A 21,798-nucleotide genomic window follows, 5' to 3' on the forward strand; every position below is an offset into this window, starting at 1 on the left:
TTTTTTAAATTAAAATAATACGTAAAAGTACATAAATTAAACTATATAATATTTTTCAATTTATTGAAAAGTGCACGTAAATGAAAACCTGACAATGATCAGCTAGTTATACTTTTGAAATTATGTTAAATAATTTTTTCATCGGCCAACTTCAAATACTTTTTTAAAATGAAAATAAACAAATACCACAATATGATTGAATTATATACTATATAAACTTCATACATAATACTCTATTACAATTCAAAAATTGAGTGTAAATTTAATAAAATTTATTAAAACTTTGCAAATTCATTTTTGTTTCCGCATTAAAAAATTGCATTCCCTAAAGAAATCAAATACATCATAGGTGCTTTAAATGTTAATAGATCAATGGTTTTCAACTTGTGCCCCTGCCCACAGTATCTGATTATATTATATACAGCGTTTTTCGAAATTAATCTTTTTATTAGACTTTTTGGTTTATTATATTTCACAGATATCAACGCATACAGATTATGTTATATTAAAGGAGTTGGTTTTAAAGTACAATAGTTAGAGCACACACTAAGACTATGCAGCATTAATAATTAAATTAAAAGTAATACACTCAGGAAAATAATTTGATTATTTAACAACATTTTATCTAAATCTCAGATCAAAATATTCTGACTCGACGCATCATGTTGGTTTAATCATACCACATATTGGTTTCTATATCTTCTTCACCACATGAACTAAAATTTTTCTTATAAAATGATCAGGTCAATTTACCTAGTATGTGGTTAGAACATATTTTTCTGACTCTACTTACAGATAAACTCTCTCTTTACAAACAAAAAATGCTCGTTATCACAAATCAGGTACAACACACCAGTCAATGTTACCGTTACCGATAAACAGTACCGTTTACAAAGGAAAAAGTCCGATATAATAAAGTCTGTGTATCTCTCAATAACAATTACTATAACTCAAATTCATGAGTTGAGTATATCGATTGAACATACTCCTTATATAGTCGATCTATCTTCTGGTAACTAATGAATTCTCAATATATTAAATTTTTGTCTTTTACTATATAAATTGACATCAGTTCTTATACGACATACTAAATATTTTTTCAGTTCGCAGTAATTTTTGGGTTTCGAAACACTGGCTTGAGTAACATAAAACTAATATCCCTATTAACTTTAACTAATTACGACTATAACTAATTAGGATGTGAACTGTTTTCATCGTTAATTAGGAACTCATCATCAAAAAAAAAAAATCGTGTAACAAAATTACTATCCCTATTAAGTTTAACTAATTAAGACCTGATTAATTAGGCATTGATGTGTGTCCATCGATAATTAGAAACTCATTAACGAAATATATTCAAGGCATTGTTAAGCAGGAATATACTTTCTGTTTTATTAGAAACGTGATCGATATAAAAGATATATAACATTCCCATTATTTTGTTCTTCTGTTCTATGCTACTATATACCAAAGCCAAATAGATCAATAGAAATTTTTCTTTTTAATCTTCACAAACATTACATTTACTATCTATTAAAGTACACTCCATGCTTACATTTTATTTTTCCTTATTAATGGACTCAACATTGTTCTTTGAAAGTAACAAAGTACTTCAATTTATTATATTTAATATTGTATCTTACTGCTGTGCGAAACATACTAAAAACTTTTTATTAAATTTTGTGTAAATTTTAATTAAACAAATTCTGCACAGTAAGGACAATGCTCGATATTAACTTGCATTTGTCTCTTCACTTTATGCATAAAAAAGTATGTAATTTACTCACTGCTGTCTTCTATCTCAAAAGGTCATATAAATTATATTAAAATTGTATGTGCAACAAACACTTTGCGAATGTTAATTAAATTTTTATTAAAGTTTTATTTAATTTTTTTATTTTTCGTTTTTTTATTTGCAGTCACATTTGGGCATTGACAATTTTCTGCTGAACAACGACAATGGCCAACAATACTCCTATTATGATACTCAGGACAATTTTAACAGCAATACGAATAACAACCACAACAACAATAACAATAACAACAATGAAAATGCTATTAGGAGCAAAAACAATAACGATATGATTACTGGCAATGTCCTTAAAATGAACTCAACTGAATCTGGCACCCATTCACCATTGTCCATTGACAATATTGATGAAATCAATCAAAGCGCTGAACTGCAATGTCTCCTACAAGAGCACATTGAAACATCAACCTTTGGAAATACAAGCGACTTCTGCTTTACTCAGTTTGATACAATCCTTTGCTGGCCACGCACACCGCGTGGAACGCTTGCTGTTCTACCCTGCTTGGATGAGCTTCAAGGAATTCAATATGACAGTTCACGTAAGTAATTCAAAATGGTATAAAAGGCTGAATGCCCATTCTCTTGGGGTTATAACGTATCAGCACTTCGCTTTTTAATACAGTAAAACTAAAATGACATAACAAAAACTACAACAGACACAACGTCAACAACAATAGCAAAAAAAAAATTGTTAAATCCTGAATAATACTGAACCATTACCAACAAAGGCAGGAGTAATTGGAATGAAAACAAAATAATCGTAAGAGCAAATTGTGCGTACCTTTTTTGTATTGAATCATATTCAGTGCCAGTATTTCATACTTAAATGGGTCTGCCTGTGGACTCAACAAAAACTTTAAAAATTTCAATTACTCAGATTTATTTTTTTATAGATACAAATGACAATCATATCACTGAAGGCAATAAAATACAAGTTCAGCTGCACTTTATAATCCTTTTCATTGCATTTATTTGCATGAAATATTAATTTTTGATTTTTAAACAATTAAATGAATTTTTATTAAATTATAGCTATTGAAATGTTTAATTGAATTTCGTTAGTACTAATATAACACATTAACTATATAGCCTATAAAATTTACAATAGCTCTTCTTCTTCTTCTAAATGCCTTGTCCGCTTCGAACGTTGACTAGCATAACTGATATTTTTGTTTTGTCCCCAGCTTCACAAAAAAGCGATCTTGTACTTTTGCAAAACAAATGTCTTAGATTCTTAATACACGATATCTTTCTTCTTCCCGGGCCGCGTCTTCCAACATCCGTAGCCAATAGCTCTTAACTTCAGTGTTTGATTTTGGTATACCTAGGTTTACCACTCAGCAAATTATAATCCTTGCTATGAGAAGAAAAATCTTTGATCACACATAAATTTCGTATTTTAATCTCATTTCTTGTTATTTACCAAAATTAGCATATACCACAATAGCAAAATAATTAAACTTTAAATATACTTATATGCAACTTCACATAAATATGAGATATAAAAATCTAACCAAAACAGTCAATCAAAAAAAGTTAAACGGTTTTAATTTCTTCAATATCGATATTTTTAAAAATTTAATTAGATTGAAGCAATTAAGTTCAAAATAAATTTTTTGCTTTTCAAAAATTTAAAAAGAAAATACACCATCTTATTCAAAAGCATAGAAGAGCTTTAAAAATTTATCAGCACAAAATATTAGAAAGTCTCTCTCATGTATAAAATGTTTAAAATCAACGACTTCATACAAAATTCACCATATCACCGTGTCAAAAATGACACGACATTCGACATATGTCGGATTAGATACACAAACACAAAGCGTTATTTAACAACAATGAAGTTTTAAGAAAAAAAAAATAATTTTGGGATGAAAAACAAAGTATAGAAAACAATTGAATGAAGTTGAGAAGATTATTACTGATAAAAATTTAAATTTAAAGTTTAAAATATTTCCTTGAATTTCAACTCAAAGAAATGAAACACCGTAACACTCAAAAAAATACCATTAAGAACTAAGTAAACACTTTAAAGCACTTAAACTAAGTAGACTCGATGAAACTGATAAAATTAGAGGATTAAAAAAGAAACATCCATCCATTTATGAAGAACCCCGTTTTTTTGAACATATTAGCAGTGTGGTATATGTTACTACGGAGGTTGGTTGCATAATATAATGTTATCAGATAAAATCAGATGCATATGCAGAAGTTATAGAATTATGAAATCCTATTTTATTAAAACACTTAGTTTAGGTTTTAGAAAGCTTAAAATCTTCTCTTAAGTATTTAATTTTTAAACAGATTTACTTTTCTTAAAGATTTCATTGAAATAAATTTTAAAAAAATACTAAAATAATTAGTGAACGAAAATAAACATTACAGAATTGTAGTGTACTGCTCATGTGCGAAACAAATCAAAAAATTTTTAGTGTTTGTGTTTATAAACTCAACCACAAACAGTACACAAAAAAAGAAAGCGACATGTCCGAAACACTAAAATAGTACACTGTTTCCGACATCTCATATTAAATTTTTAATATTCTTGTTGTGTTCTTTTCCTGAAGGTAGTGAACCTTTTAACGATCTTTTCACGAAGGTAGTGTATTTTTAGTGTACTTTTAGTGTTTTTTTAGTGTCTTTTTAGTGTATTTTTAGTGTTTGTCGACTAAAACGATTTAAAAATGTTTTTAATGTGCTTTGTTGTTGCTTCGTTTGCATAAGAGGAAGAAAAAAAGTTTGTTTGAATTTGTATTGCATGTATTTTGTTTCTGTTTTATAATAAAGATATTATATATGCATTTATTGTTACATATTTAATGTTTGGGGATGTATTACACAGATATAATATTTTATTTCGAATGCGTTCATAAGCACAAACTTTAAACATTTCTTGATATGATTAGAAATTTATTTAGTGTACTGTTCGTGTAGAGTTTTTTAACAAAAATAATAAATAGTACACTATCTGTGTTACTTTGCAGTTTTTTTTCGTTTCCTGAAAATAAATGCCTCAATTATAATATTCCTTTTTCCTTAAAATCTCTTATTAAATGTATATTCTTAATTCATCTGTTTTGTACTACCAACATGAATATCAATTTTAATTTTTATAAATCAATAGTCGCAGGCCTTTGCAGCTAATACTTTTTTTCAAAATAAAATATTTTTTTATACCTATCTACTAAATCTTCTTCTTTTTCTTTATAATAGGATGTATTATAGAATTTGTTAAAACAATTGAATTGAATATATTTATGTGAAATTATGACATTTTAAGCCTTAACATCATGGGAGGAAATTAAATCTTGTGAGTATGCACCGCGATAAGGAGCGTTTAATAAATACTCAACTTGTGATATTCTACTATTATCAACACGATCATTGTCATATAACTGGATGAAGTAGTTTATCCATTCTATAATAGATATGTTGGTTAAGCTAATGTAGTCATTTATAGGCTTCTTTTGATTCTTTGATTTTTTGCGCGCCGTATAAGTCGTGTTCCAAATCTGAAGTGAAACATTCCCAATGTTGCCTTTTGACAGTAGCGACCTTTTTGTTACCTTTTGCCGCATTTACTCAATTTCTCACTGCCTTGTAGGTTTGTAGGTGTTGTAAGTTATTTCACCATGTCTATATTGTAAATCAGATCTTCGTTTTTCTTCCACCAATTCTTTTACTGTATCGCAAAACTACGGCTTGTACAGTGTTCTTTTGAAGTTAGGTTTTATTATTCACTTTCCCAGAGATTCAGTTGTTGCATATAGTACACTTGGTTTTATTTTATTCCTATGTACTAAATGATTATATAAATATTAATAAAATTATATCCTAATCTCAAATTAAAGCGCTTAGCTGCCATTCTTTTAAGTTCGTTTCAAAATTGTTAATTGGTTTAAGAAATAATGCGATGTCTTAGCCAGCAATTAAAGAATGGATAAACCAACCATCTTGCATCTACATTTGGAAAAAAATTATGCATTTATTATTAAATTGGCTTAAGATATTTATTTCTTTATCCCTTTAGGAAATAAAAAATTTTCTTGACTTCTGTTTCTTTTATCATATATTACTATTGAATATAAAATGCTAAAAATTTCCTTAAATACAATACGTTACTTGAAGATTCATAAGAACACATATATAAGAAAACATATATATTTTTTTTGTATATTTGTTTGTGTAATGTACAATAGCATAAAATAAAATCAAAATAAAAGCTAATAGAGATGTATTTTACCGTTTATAAGATTTGCAAAGGACAAACACACTTACGAGACATAAAGTTGAAAAGAAGCAATAAAATTTCTCCTTTAAGAACTTTCAAATGCCAGCAGGCAACGAGAAGTGCAATTTAAAATAAAAAATTTCTTGTTGTGTTATATGGAAAATTTTGAAATGCATTTCAAAGGAAAGCAGTGCACTACTTCAACTCTCCGAAGGATGCCATTTCACACCGTACAAATTGGAGAAGTGGTCTTGAAAAAATTAAAGTAAACAATTTAATAAATAAATTTAGGAAATTCTCAAAATATGCATAGAAACCAATACTTGAAATATTTAGGAAAAATGCAATATATTATGTACATAAATATGCATATAAATTTACATATATATATATACATGTATATATATAACATGTGAAATACTGAATTTTAATAAAAATTGCTTACAATATTTCTAATATAAAAGTGTAATATGTGCTTTTTTTAAACTTGTAAATATTTCATACTTTTCCAAGCATTTATTGCAACAAGACCGCTTTCACTTTACTACTGCTTCAATATCCTTAGTGAAAAGACACCCACTTTGAGAAGGACCTATTGATAAATATTTTCGTACAAAGCACATAAGTTTTCAGTTTTATTTTTTCGATCTGTGAAATATTGCGGAAAATACTTGAACTTGTGTAATACATTATTAGAGCACGAGTACTGAATTTAATTCCTTTTTTTTTGTGTTGTTACATATAAAAATATTAATAGCAATAGTGTTATAAGATGAATTTCAGTTTAAAAAATTGAAAATAAAAAATGCAATATCGATAAGCAGTTTTAAATAAGGAAGTAGAAGTACTCGCTTCCAAGAAAGAAAGCTGCAACGATTTCACGTAATAAGAACAATATAATTTATAATTAATTTATGTTTAATAAATTGTTATTTAATTTTTACTTATAAATACTTTTATGAGTTTTTCATAGAATTTTTAATTATACTTGTTAGTAACACAGACTTAAGATAACAGCATAGATAACTTCACATATTATTATAAATATATGAAGTTAAGTTATATTAATATTTATAAATATTAATAATAAAAATTATTATTTTTAAAAATAATGTGTGAAGTATAATAATACTTAAAGTATTGAGGTTAATGTGGCGGCTATAAACAGTAGTAATAACACATCACAGCTGAAGTCAAATAAAAGTATTGAACCAATGGATAACACAGTCAATACGTAATCTTACTGTTCTTCATGAAAAGATCAACTGACGAAAGTATATTCAAGAAAAATTTACCCGACTTAATAATCAAATACAGGCCAAATACAGGGCAATATCAGTTAATTGTTGAAAATAAAATATGAATACTAATTCATTAAATAATACTAAATGTGGACCCATGAAATTCAGTTATAAAAGACATATAGTCATTTAAATATTGAAATTTTACAAAGATATAAATCTAAAACGTTTAGATATACTCAATAGACCGTGGTTTATAAAAAAATCTAATTACACTATAAAGATATATAATATAATATATATTAAAGTATATACTAATATAGTATATATTAAAGTATATACTAATATAGTATATATTAAAGTATATACTATATATATATAAAAAATATACATATATATTATAAGTTATAAAGATAGGTGCAACTCATGGTAAGGATACTGTAAATGATCGCCGGACATGGAAGTGGTTTACTTGGTTTGGAAAATTTTAAGACCTTTTAGAAAAAGCAGGCTACGCAAAATTGCTCCATGTTTTAGTATTACATGAATTAATGCAAATTAATATAATTGAGCGGATTCCCGAAATATAAATTAAACAGTAGCCAACACAAGTGATCACGACCAAAGGTCGGCGAACTTACGCAAACGACTTCAAAGTCTGGATTTGCAGCAAACAAGATTGCTGAAAGGAAACTATCTAATAAAAGTTGGTTCAGCCTGTTGCAACAGTTAATTGCTCAAAACTCAGCTACTTCAACGAAGTAATCAAGAAAAAACGACCAGAATCAGCCAACGGAAAACAAGTTATTTTTTATCATGACAATGTCAGGCCAAACATATCTTCGATGGTTGGGAAGTTTTAATGCATCTACCATTTAGGTCTTAAGCCTTTTGACTACCATTTTGACCTCTACAAAAGTCTCTTACAGAGTTTCCTTATTTCAGAGTAAATTGAATTAAATTAAGAGACATGTAGATTTTTATTTTCAATTTATCTAGTAGTCATCTATAAGTAAAATTTCGAAACTAATACCAAACATTTTGTGTTTGTTTGCTAATCATTCTAAAAGAGGTTGTGATTCGTTCAACATTTAAACCCAGTCTCTCTTTTTTAATAAAATATGATTTATCTTTTCCTAACTCTGGTGTCAAATGTAAAGGAATAGTCGAAATTGAATTAACATGATTTTTTAAAACATACCGCGGAATATTTGAATCTTCCCAACATATGTAAGTTTCGATTGAATCTAGTTTCAAAGCACGTAATGTATGTTCTAGCCCAATAAATCCTATAGCTTGAAATGTTTATCTGAACTTTAGCGGTTTCAATATAACTGGCTTTTTCTTATAACCGTTTTCACCGACAATTATTACTAGATTAACTTATTTTCAAAGCTGAATAATATTGAAGATAGAGCAATATCGACCAAAAAAAGTACAAAATTAAGGTTTTTTTTTGTATTAATTTAAAAAAAAGGTAAAAACATGTTTAAAAGGTGACAGATTATTTATATAATTTATTATATCTGTTAATTTTATTTTTAACAGAATTTATAAAAAAAAAGACTGGCAACATGTTGTTCGCTGCACGGCACTCAAGTATAACGCCAGACAACCTTCAACTATATTTTTAAATATTTTATATTTAAACACGCAACTTCACTTTAAAATATTTTAGTCCATAGCCGTGTTAGGAACCTTAACAAACATCATTAATCCATTTTAAAAATTGTTTTGATATTCTCTATAATTGTCATTATACTGGTTTTTTGGTATGATATATGTGAAATATTGAAATTCAATTAACTTTTATTTCAATCGTTTTATTTTTTAAATATGCTTTACTACTGATGTGACATAAGCTTAAATATTTAATTTATTATTATTATAATAATATCATATTATAATTAAAAATCAATTCTAAGTTTTATGAATACTAAACTCACCACGGATCCTTTTCATAGACGGTTGTATAATTTTATTATGGCACCCAAATTTATACGCAGTACCTAATACGCATTTTGCGTTTTCGCAACGTTATTACCGTGGCAAGCGAAATGCATTATGCATAATGTGCTATGCAAACCTTACACACCCATAACTATATCCGCAAAAGCATTAAACGTTAAATTACAAATACCTAAGTGATACTTGTGGATGATATCAATAGAAAGCTTTATCCATAGTGAAACTTTGAGTGACATTTTAATGGGACATTTCTCATTGTTGTTATTCAATGTTGCATATCACACGACGTTGCATTCTATATGCAAAGTAGTTTTCACATCTTCCGTTATCTAATAGAACGTTAGAGCAATGGCTTTTATTGCTATCATATTATCTATATGAGATGCATGAATGCATTAAGAATAAAGCGAATCACAAAAATGTCACAATATCGTTTTATTAGAAAAATCTTTTGCAAAGAAATTAAGTATTTAATTCAATATTCAGCATTTAGTTTAATGTAATCATAATTTGATATAAATTCAGATTTTCGAAAGCTGTAGATGTGTTTCAGAACATAATTGGTAATATTTTTGTTATTATATAAATATGATTAATAAAGAGATTTTCGAAAAGTAATAAACTACAACAACAAAAATTCTTTTTTATGTTATTTTAATTAATTAAATTTTTGACCGACCATACTGGTGTTTCCAGTGTTAACAAATACCCATCATCAAAGGTCTTGAAAATAGTTTATGTATTTAAATATTCGTAAATAAATTTTTAGACTGCAAGTACGAGGAATCGAACTTGTGCCCTGCCAATTTTATTAAAAGCTAAAAGCTACAATAAATTAAAATCTACAAAATATTATAAAGTTTTAGCTGTGAAATAGTATATATAACTCACTTAAATAATAAATAAATAAGTAGTTAGTGTCACTTAAAAAATAAAAAGTGACAAAAAACTTGGAACTTGAGCATTAAAAGTTTGTACAGCCTTGACTACTTGTGAAAAAACACATTAGTCATTGCTTCTAATTTGACATGTATGAGTTCTAAGCCTAGCACTTGCACTCCAAAGAAATATAAACTAATAACTAATTAAAAAATTCGAATATTTCCTAAGACCACTGTAACAGCGTTGTATGGTGAGCCAAGTTTTTGTTGTTGTCTTTTAATTTCTATTCGAACCCCTCTAAATTTTAAATAATTTTCATCGGAATACGCGTCCCTTTCATTAAAGAAAAATTAACGTTAAAATATATAAATAATTTATTGTGTTTAAAACTCTATTAAGTTGTCCAAAGAGGAGTAAATAAATGCATGTAGATATACACAATATTATAATATGATATACATTTAAAAAACATAAAATAAAATATTTATAAAGACACATTTAAATATTAACAGTTTTCCGTACAAAACAATTTTAACACTTCGAACAAAAAGCATTTTTTGTTCTACCAAAATGTTGCTCATACGTACCGCAGCACCCGAAGCATTTAAAATTTGACTCATTTGTGTGCATATAACAGCTTAATTAATATGTTAACAAGTGAAAGAGTTAATAACATATAATTCATTAAACTCACTTACACAAGAGAGTGTGCACAGTGCATATGAATACAAATCATACGTGTTCATACAGTAAAATATATATATTTATAACAGCAGAAATTTCTTTGAATGACTCTTCTCGCTATCGAGCGGTAATGTAACATATACTTTTAACATAAGAAAATATTTAATTTGCTATGTTAATATTTTTTACATTTAATTTTTTTATACATTTTTTGCAGAGAAATAAAATTTGCTCTTTTTTTTTTTGAATACATTACAGAAAATGCCACACGGTTTTGTCATTTGAATGGAACCTGGGAAAAATATACAAATTATGATTCTTGTATGCATTTGCCTGCACCGTCACCTGTTCCTGAATTTGAGCCAATTGTCGAGCTGCCCACCATAATTTATTACATTGGATACACTATAAGTTTGGTTTCGTTGACATTGGCCATAATTGTCTTTGCGTATTTCAAGTGAGTTTTATGTTCTATTCTATATTTTAGTGTGCATTTACAAAAACAGAATGCATAAGTTTAAATGCAATATTTTATTTGATTTATGAATATTGCATCATTTAAGTTTTTGCTTATATTTTACATTTGCATATAAAAGGTACTCTTAAAAAATATATAAATCATTTCAATTTTGCTAAATAAGATTTTTATTTAAATTAGTTACTTCATAAATGTTAATGGGTTCACCAGATGTGGTACATTGCATTTCATTGCATCATAAACCAAATACAAATTCGTCCTGCATTTAAAGTTCAACAAAATGTGTGAAAAAACGCCATTTTAATAAAGCAAATATTCTATAAAAATAAGAAATTATTACAAACGTGCCGAATTTTATTAAAAACATAAAAAAATGATACAAAAATGAAGTAATAGAACTCATGCACACAAAATAACGTGCAGTGCAAGTTTAATATTAAAATTTGACATTTGCCATTTCGATTCTTTGCAAGTTTCGCCATTCTAAAGGATAATACAATTTTGGTATATATTCTTATAACTGTAACAATGCAGTCTTGTTTAGGTTTCGTATAAAATTTTATCTTATCTAAGTTTTAATTTCGTTTTTCTGTGTCATTTGCAGACCATTGTAATAAAGTTATGAATCTATTAAGAAATATCTAACAGAACTACATTGTAATAGTTAAAATTTCTACTACGAAAATGTTATTAAGTAAATTATTAAAGACAAGAGCAGCTTAAAGTAGTAGTAACAATTTGATTGCTTAAACAAAAGTGAAACTAAACTCAAAATTTTAAAGGTCAAACTACACGGAGATTATACATGGCTCAAGTTTATAGTTTTCTTCAAACTAGTTATCATTTTTATTTATTTTATAAAAAAAATCTATTTTCTACAACCTCTTATATGATCATATTGCTTGAATATAAAGTCTCATTGTCATAGCGAAATCTGTTTTGATGTACTTAACATCATTCTGTATTTTAATTTATAGAGATTTTAAACTTTTCTACATAATATATACGTATCGGTCAAATGTGTTGTTTGTTTAGATTTATTTTAAAATTATTTATTTTAAAAATAATGCAAAGATTAATTTAGGATTTTATCCAACTTTTTTAAATATTCATTCAGTAAATATTATTATAACTAGCTGACTATGCATTGTTAAGAAGGTGCATCTGCAGTCAAGTAAACAGAACTATTATTGCTTTATACATATATAAGGTCTTATAAAACTGTTCTATTGGATAAATAAAAATTGTTTATAATTTAAAAATAAATTAAATATTAAGTATGATTTTAATGGTATGATGGTAGTGACCATCTTACTTAATAGAAACTATTGTATTTATTAGAAAAATTTCGAACAGTAATAAAGAAACAACAACAAATAAATTTTTATTTATTTTTAATTAATTGAATTTTAGGCTAACCATACAGCTGTTTTCAGTATTGACAAATGCACATCATCAGTGGTCTTCGAATTATTTCTTATACGAGTATTTCATTATTTGTAAATAATTTTTAAAGACTGCATGTACCAATGGTTAAACTCATACCCTGCCGAATTCGAAGCTCAGAGTCAGTGTTCATTAACCAATTTACCCAAATCGAAACCTCTCTATAAATTAAATTAATAAGATTTCTATGCCCTTCAATTCGTTTCATTTATTGAAAGGTGAAATATTTACTTCGTCTTATTTTTAAAACAGAGTTATTTATTGAAAAAAAAATCTTTAAAAATAAATATCTATATATTAATAAAAATAAAAAAATTATTTTATTATTTTAATTTGAAGAAAGTTTTATTTAAAAATAAATACTGCAATAAAAACACAAATCAGTACAATTTGTCATTGTTTGTTATGCAGTCTGCAAAATGAATTTATTACCTCTTTTAATAGTTTTTACATCTTCACCATTAGAAATAATCACAAATGTTATAGCAATTAAAAATTTTTTAATACAGCAATTAAAGGTGGTCACAATGATAATAAGAGATAAATAAACTATATCAAGGACTGTATAAAACCTATTATATCTCATTAATTACTTTAAGTAAAGATCCCAAGCCCAAAAGTGGAGTATTTTTATTTATTTTTATTATAAAGCAATTCATTCTAAACATTTAAAGAAATTATTTCCTATTCAAAAGACTAAATTACTTAAAGGATGTAAGTGGCTTACTTAAACCGCTTTATGACAAATTGAGAGCCGTTGCTGGTTGATACATTAGCTGGATTGTAAGATTTTGAAATAATCGTATATTGTACCCAAAAACAGCTAGCGGACATAGATGGAATCAGAAATATTTCTCTGTTAAGGCAAGTGCCCTTTGAAAAGATCAATGCATGAAAAATGAAAAGTGGGAACTAACAACAGTTGGCAGCCACAAATGATATCAACAACTTTAAGCGAAGTGACAGTTGAAGAGACCGCACACTGTATGAAAATTAAAAATTGGGGATTAACAGCATAGCACAGTTAAGAGGATGGCAGGTCGTTAGCGGGTACAGATAAAATTAGCAATTCATCTTGGTTAAGATAACTGTCCGTTGAAAAGATCGTACAGTGCATGAATATTTAAAAGTGGGAACTAACAGCATGACGCGGTTAAGAGAGATGCCATTAAATGAAATCATCGGATTCACTGAGTTTTCAGTTTGAATTCTTTAACAATAGTATTCTCATAACACTTGTGCATTTTGTGAAATTTTTTAAAATTTTATAATTATTAAATAATTACTTTTCACACACATACATTTCACATTGTTTAAATATAACAATACTATTATAGCCAAATGAAACTAATTTTTATTTTCATTTTTTCTAAAGTTCAAATTAGTGCAACACAATAGTATTCAAGATTTTAATTAACATTACATTGCCTTTGTTTTAAAACAAAAGTGTTAAGGGAACCGCAACTTTACTTAATATCCTTTGCCATTTCACTACCTTATCAGTGCCTGTACAAGCGCTCAAGGATATGTTATATCAGCGCTTTTAACTATTCGCGTTCAGTTGGTTTATTGCACAAATAAGCATTTTATTTAGACATATACGAAATGTAATAACTTTGTTTGTGTGCTTGAATAAAAGGCAAATGTGTGTGTAATACTCATACTTTTTCCATTTCTATTTCTATTTTCATTGCAAATGATACATATGCGACTTTTCAACACTTCCTTCGACATGCCAACATTCTGTGCTAACCAAACTACACGAAACCAACGACAAATACAAAAACTACTTGGCGGGTACTGTCAACGCCTTCATTTTCGCGCCAACCAGGGAATTACGGTGCTTGCGGAACTCGATTCATGCGAATTTGTTTTTCACTTATATCATGTCGGCATTACTATGGATTCTCACATTATCCGTGCAGGTATGTTCATCCTTGTATAGAATAATTTGTATGACTGTGCGTGCAGAGGGAAAGGTTCTTATTTCCCTACAGTGCGCGTAGAATTTAAGTAAATTGTTAAAGCGATTTTATATTAATTCTATTTTTTCATACCACATTTGAAATACTTTCTAAGTATTTTTAATTCAAAAAATTATCGTTTTTTTTTTGTTTGTCATTTAAGTATGAAAAATATAGGGTTATTCATTTTATGGTTCCTAAAGTAAACGTAAATAAAACTCACTCCGATTGAGATTTTGAACAGTTTTTGTTTCAATATATTGTGTGGACAACGCTATTTGGTATGAAATTAAACGCGTTTGATTTGTTTTCAACAGCTCATCTTAAAGTTGTGGATCAGTTTGAGATAGTAATCAATGACTTGTCCGCTCAAAACTGACAGAGTCCGTAACTTTTTAACGTAATTACTTACTATTAATGCTCAACACCAAGTTACTCCTAAAAAACGTATCAGTATTATACCCCGAAAAACAAGCTTACGTTTGGAAATAGTTTTCTCCTTGTGTGGGAGCGAGGCCTACTAACATCTTCGCTCTTCTTTAGGTCACACTTAAAGAAGAAATTAGGAAATGAAACTCTATGGTACATCAAATAAAAGTAAGTGCTTACAATTATTTTGCCCGCATAAATTTGGGTTTAACCACAACCACCCCGATACTCCCATTAAAGGGTCAGGACAGCGTGAAGCTGTAAGACCTGATACTCATGTTGCCAGATTTACACCTCTGGTCGGATGCCTCAATTGAAACGCACTCATTCATACTCCAAATGATATCAGGTGATGCCTACTAGATTTTAGTTGCCTCTTAAAAAAAATGCCCTACCTAGAAAATCTTCTAACACCTCTTCCACAAGGATACTAATAACTAGCAATAGCTTCGTCATAATCTGACGGTTGTTTGGTTTAGACTTTGGTGATAATTTTGCCGTTAGTTGACGGTTGTCTGTTTTCATTACTATTACGTACATTACGTTCACAATCACCTTTCATAAATAGTTTTTTGTGCGACTTTTCAAACAATAGTGTTTATGTAACCAGTCCTCAAAGTCTCCACACTGAAAACAAATCACCGTCAAAGTATAGCCAAACTATTATCAACTATTTTCACCTCCATAACCATCTTTCATAAGTAGTTTCGCGTTGCGCAAATAAAATGCGGTAAGTGTGATTTAATCTTTCGGAAGTGATAAAAATTTATCGCCATTTCATGAAAGGTAATTGTGAATGTAACGTGCGTAACAGTGGTGATTTTGTTGTCACCTCTCTCTAAATTAAACCTCCAGAAACTTGTACAATAAAAGTCAAAACAGTGCATAGCTTATTATTAGCTTATAATTTGTGCACCGCTCGATTGATATATATTCCACATATATTCTACAGTCATATATGTGATCTTCTGCCAAAAAAATTGATAATCATGTGAGTGTAGCGATCAGTTTGTGTAACTCCTTCGTCATTTTTAAAAAGGTACGAGCTGACAACACTTACTTACGAGTATTTACTTGTTTAGCCATAACACTCCGTTTCCGAGTTACGGCCTGACACAACATGTTTTTCAAAGCGCCTCTGCTGTGAGCACGATTTTTCCAGTCTCGTACATCAAGTCCGATTAGTGCTCCCGTAACTTAATCACTCCATCGGAGACGGTTTCTTCTTTATCTATTCTCACGACATGACCAAGCCAGCGGAACCGCTGGATATAAATTCGCTGAATTATATCAATGCCGTGATAAAGCTCGTACAGCTCAAGCTGACCACAAATACCGCAAATATACAGGTTTTTTTTTCTATGGAGGAAATGATCTTTCAAAATTACTACCGTATTCTTATTGCTCTAAGTGAGAAATTTTTATTTGTTGACAGGTCCATTTAACTATAAATGAGCTTCAACAGAAATTTGAAATACGGAACTTGTCTTCATAATTGCAATAAGGTTTTACAATTTTTACATATTTAGCGTATATTAAAGGATTAATTTTGTAAAATGGCAAGCCTAGATCTCAATAAATGTTATGGATTGGATGACAGTTTTGTTTTATATTACTAAAGCAGTGCTGCCAAACCAAGACTATGAAATGAATAATCATGTAATTAACTATTACGTTTGCAACAGAAGGCCTTTTCGGTGGCTCGCAAGTACGGCAAAAAATGCATGTTGGCCAATGTTGGCCACGCGAGTCATTGGCATCACTGTCAAATGTTTTGTTTTGACAAACAGCAAATCTTGTATATGTGCATATAAATCAAATATATTTTTATAAAAATATTATAAAATTAAAATAAACAAGGAATTAAAAGGAATGGTAAGAATATTGGAAATTTAAAAATAAAACACTAAGATAAGTAAATTTTTGTAGGTACTGTCGATGTTGGGAGAAGAAAGCAACGTTTTACTTCTATAAAAAAATTTTTTACGCATGTAAACTACAAATTAAATGATATAAAATAAATGTTACTTGGTAATAACTAACATAAAAAAAAAAATTCAATGTGCTTAATACTTACGATTTCTACATTCTTATTATTTTTTCGTTACTTTTCAAGATTTTTCAAATTTTTGAATTCTGTTTGAATTTTTATTTCCTCAATTTTTGACATTTGATTGCACTATTCGTTGGAATTTTCAATGGAGGTTCACAATAGTTCGCTTATTGCGTTGGTAACATTTTTTTTTTTACTGGCCGAGGTAGAGAAAATAGTGTTGTTGTTTTGTGTACATTGCGGCCAGTATAGGCCTGCATAGCCCAGCAACTTGCTGTTTTTTGCCGTACTTGCGAGCCACCGAAAAGACCTAGAGTTAAGTTACTTAAATTCGATTTATTTAAGAAAGATAAAATCAAAAATATATTTTTTTTGTTGATTAACTTTTTTACTTCATTTATTTTGCAATAAGCTAAATATCGCCAATTATATAAATTTCCTATCTTTTTGTATATCTAATAAATATCCTTGCATTCGATAATTTGTTTATTGGCTTATCAATACAAAAGCAAATAAAAATAAATAAATAAATACGAAAATATTTATGGCGTTTAGATTTCAATACGCACTGGACTTGGTGGCTGCATTGTTCTGGTGACCCTATTCCATTTCTTCACATTAACGAATTTCTTCTGGATGCTTGTCGAGGGTGAGTATACTGCTATTTTCGTCCTTAATTCTACTGCTATTTTCCTATTTGTGTGCACAATTTCACTGTAGCGTATACTTGACATACACTTGTATCTAGCAACAATGTATGGGAACACATAAATTTGTATGCTCTTATTTTGGTTTAGTTGTATTTAGATTTATTTTTTCCTTTTTGCTTTTGCGATTCTTTTTTTTAGTAATTTCCTTTAATGAAATTCAAGCGTAAAATGTAACCAAGAGATTTGTATAACTTAGCCGACAACAAATACTACAATTTTTCCCCAAAAAAAGTACACAGAATGCTTAAATTTGATTTGATTTTTTATGATTTTGTTTATTGTAGTAAAGAATTATTCCATTTGGTCACTGATATGCCGTTTTCTTCTTTCCCTATTTGAACATTGTCTTTACAGGTCTCTACTTATACACTTTAGTGGTGAAGACTTTCTCTAATAATAATATACGCTTTAATATTTATGCCATCATTGGCTGGGGTAAGTTAAAATTATTTACTTAAAGTGTCTCTACTTATTTTTAGTTATTATCGTAGCAAAATGGTTGTGCTTGTTTAATTTACATTTATATTACATGGAAAACTATAAATCAGTGTTTTACGGGATGAAAAACAAACACTTAGTGTTGAAATTAGGTAACCTCAAAAGATAGTTACAAAGGAGTAAGATGAATTATATGACACTAATCGCCCAACCATGACACATTGTCTCGTATAAAATTATGACTCGAAATATGATACTATTGTGAATGTTGCTTGGAAATTAATGCACAGTTTGACTCATTAGTGCTAATTTTTCTTTTGACAAACTCTAATAATAAAGATAAAATCGGTAGTTATGTTTACAAATGACTTTTTGCTATTTCGCAAGTCCATTATCAACAAATCATAAATAAAAACAGAATTTTAGTATTTAATACTATTTGAATACAAAAGGCAAATACAAACGAGAAAAGTATTATTCATTAAAGAAGGGACGAATAGGAAGAATGTTATAACAGATATTGGCAGTTCTGATATTCAAAAAAAAAGGACTACAAATACAATCAAAGAATCCTTCAAAAGAATGAACAATCTACAAAATACACTTATTAAAATACACTTGTTGCAAATTACCTAATTATTTACTACCTTAATTGACACATTAACAGTATTCACACCCTTAAGTAACGAGCTCCGTAAACCTATAACTTAGTAACAATACAAAGCAACAAGAACAAAACACAATTCTGGTAATTGTATTGACTGCTTGCATGCATAAAGTGAAAGGATAATTGATATGACTTCAATTTAGTAGAGCATTTTATAAACAGTGTGATACTTTCAATAGTCGTATTTACAAATTAATATAATAATAAAGCCGGTTAAGCAGCAGCAACAAACTACAAATGTTCCCATTTATATAATGGAAAACACATTATTACTATATTGCAATGCAATATAAACTGTCCTGCTCAAAATTGAGAATACCAGTACAGTAGACGCTCAGAAATTAAAACTGATTTGTTTTTCGGTTTGTTTTAATTTCTATAATGTTCTAATTTCTTTTGTGTTTTTTTTTAATATACATTTTTTATGTTTAATACAATACACAAACAATAAATTTTAGTTTCGGATATAGTAATTCGTGATATCTGTTTTGTTTTCGTTTTAATTTTCAAAGTAACAATATCTTTACATAGGTCCGAAGCTTTCGGGTTGCGACTAATGAAAACAATTTTCGAAATATTCAATGTATGATAAAATCCGGTTCTAACATTCAGACGGTCGAGTTTCCAATTCCAGTGAACAATGACGATACTGAAAACACTGCTAAAAACATCCTATTAAATTGAAATTATAACAATTATGTACTTAATTATTCATTCTTCGAACGCGATTTTAGTGCCATATATAAATTGCATTAAAATAATATTAGGCAAAGTTTTCATAAAATGTTTCAAAATTTGCAAAAATCCAATATTTTTAATTATATTAAGATAATACTATTTAAACTTTTCATTACAGTACAATTTAAATACATTAAATACATAGAATAGATCTTTACTATTATTATTATTATTATTATTATTATTATTTTTATTATTATTATTAGATGTGGCACATTTTAAACCATTACTGAATTAGATAGAATATTAAATATATATACTCGTTATTGTGATAACTTCGATAAAGGGATGTACCGTAATATTTTATAACCATACTTATTAAAACGTATTCCTCAAAAACAATTTTAATTAGGAAATTTCTATCTATATATATATTCCAATCCAATGGAAGTGCAATTAAACAGCATTTTTGTGTTATTAAGAAACTCTGAAAAAAACTGTATAATAACAATTACTAAAGATATTATACATTAAAACGACATAATAAAATTCATATGAAGTACGAAATCAATTCTGAATTCCGCTCATATATGGATATACAAATTATTTTCTTTTAAAATTCATTAAATATCAAAATTAATTCTTTGAACCAAGAAATATTTATTGAATTACAGTTAATTATCTTCAATCTTGAAATTATTTATTAAAATATTCAGAAAACCAAAGATAATTCTTTATCATTGCTTGTTGAGTTTATTTTTAACAAATTAAATGTTTAAGTAACATGATAGAGACTCACTTTTTACAGTGGCCCTCTTATAACAAAACTAGATCTTGGGAACTCATTAAAAGCAAGTCTTTAGTGTATAAGTACCCACATAGAAAAACTGGGAATTCCTTTTAATACTCATTACAGCACTTGTGAAAATTCGCAAGAAACTATTAAACATTTTCTAAAGGCCCGGCTATGGCCTTTAGAAAAAATAGATTTTTAGAGTACTTTTTTGGCTTATTAAATTTTTTTAATTCAACGGGTTGTACTTATTCTGTTTTTTATGATAAAGGTTTCTTGAAATGAATGTGTTAGCAAACTACCGAAAAACCTCTAATTGAATTGAAACAAAACAACATTATTTTACAGTTTTAGTTAGTTTGACATGTCTGTTTATTGGTGATTCTCGTTTTATACGTTAACACAAAGAGCAAACAGTCTTAAGTGGATACTTAAATTTACGATTAAAAAATATATAATCTGTTCTTATTAAGTTCATAATTTGTAATGTTTTGCTTGTTTTGAACAACAGAAACCTATGTTAAATATAACAAATGAAAGAAACAATTTTGTGAAACATTTAGTTATAAGGTAACAAAAAAAAACATTTTCAGCAAGACTGTCTTATAATAGAATATTTCCATTTGTAAATATAGTTAATATGCTTGTTCTTTACATTGTCAAAGCATCCACACTACTAACGAGAATGACCTGTGCTAACAAAACGCATCCTTATTTAACATCAAAGTATTTGTGAACTTAACTAAGGTAGAAATTGCAAAAGTATATACACACAGGGACAACAACAATTAAATAACAAATAATGTATAACGACAATAACTGAGATACGAATAACAAGCACAATTCTTGCTACAATAATAACAACAACAATTACTTAATGCAAGACCTAAGTATACAATTAACGCTTGTTCCATTATTGCCCACAAACAACAGGCGGGCCAGCAATTTTCGTTGTCGTTTGGACAATTGCCAAGGGTCTGACAATGACATACCCCACTAAGCAGGTACGTATCTACTTACAATTGTTTATATATAATGTATTTTGTTTTATTTTATTTTCTCCTACTTGATTATCTCATACAGCAGAGCTTTACAGCAGAACAGGTGTGCTTGCATCTGTCTATCTGATGAGCTTATGTATGAGACTATCGGTGTATACGAGTATGCACAGTGGGCAGCAGTTACGACAAATCCTGCAGTAATACAACAATACCAAACAGCTGACATATGCTTTGAAGCATAAAAAGTTGTTATTGTGCAGGATTTTCGTTTATTAAATTTATTTTTATTTTTATGTTATTTAGTTTTTTATTTCTTTTTTTTTTT

The 21,798-nt window shown here is 28.2% G+C and overlaps 1 protein-coding gene across 1 annotated transcript in view; it reads left to right on the forward strand.

The window, feature by feature from the left end:
* Positions 1–1,722: 1,722 nt before the first annotated feature.
* The window catches only part of LOC119674619 (diuretic hormone receptor-like), a 20,858-nt gene continuing 782 nt past the window's right edge, over positions 1,723–21,798 (forward strand). The window contains exons 1-7 of the mRNA XM_038085765.1: positions 1,723–1,770; positions 1,920–2,349; positions 11,075–11,273; positions 14,572–14,665; positions 17,742–17,835; positions 18,251–18,331; positions 21,406–21,476. Of these exons, the coding sequence (XP_037941693.1) occupies positions 1,723–1,770; positions 1,920–2,349; positions 11,075–11,273; positions 14,572–14,665; positions 17,742–17,835; positions 18,251–18,331; positions 21,406–21,476 (1,017 nt within the window). The remainder of the gene's footprint in view (positions 1,771–1,919; positions 2,350–11,074; positions 11,274–14,571; positions 14,666–17,741; positions 17,836–18,250; positions 18,332–21,405; positions 21,477–21,798) is intronic.

The sequence above is a fragment of the Teleopsis dalmanni genome, chromosome 2, assembly GCF_002237135.1.
Source record: "Teleopsis dalmanni isolate 2A chromosome 2, ASM223713v2, whole genome shotgun sequence".
NCBI classification, from domain to species: domain Eukaryota; kingdom Metazoa; phylum Arthropoda; class Insecta; order Diptera; family Diopsidae; genus Teleopsis; species Teleopsis dalmanni.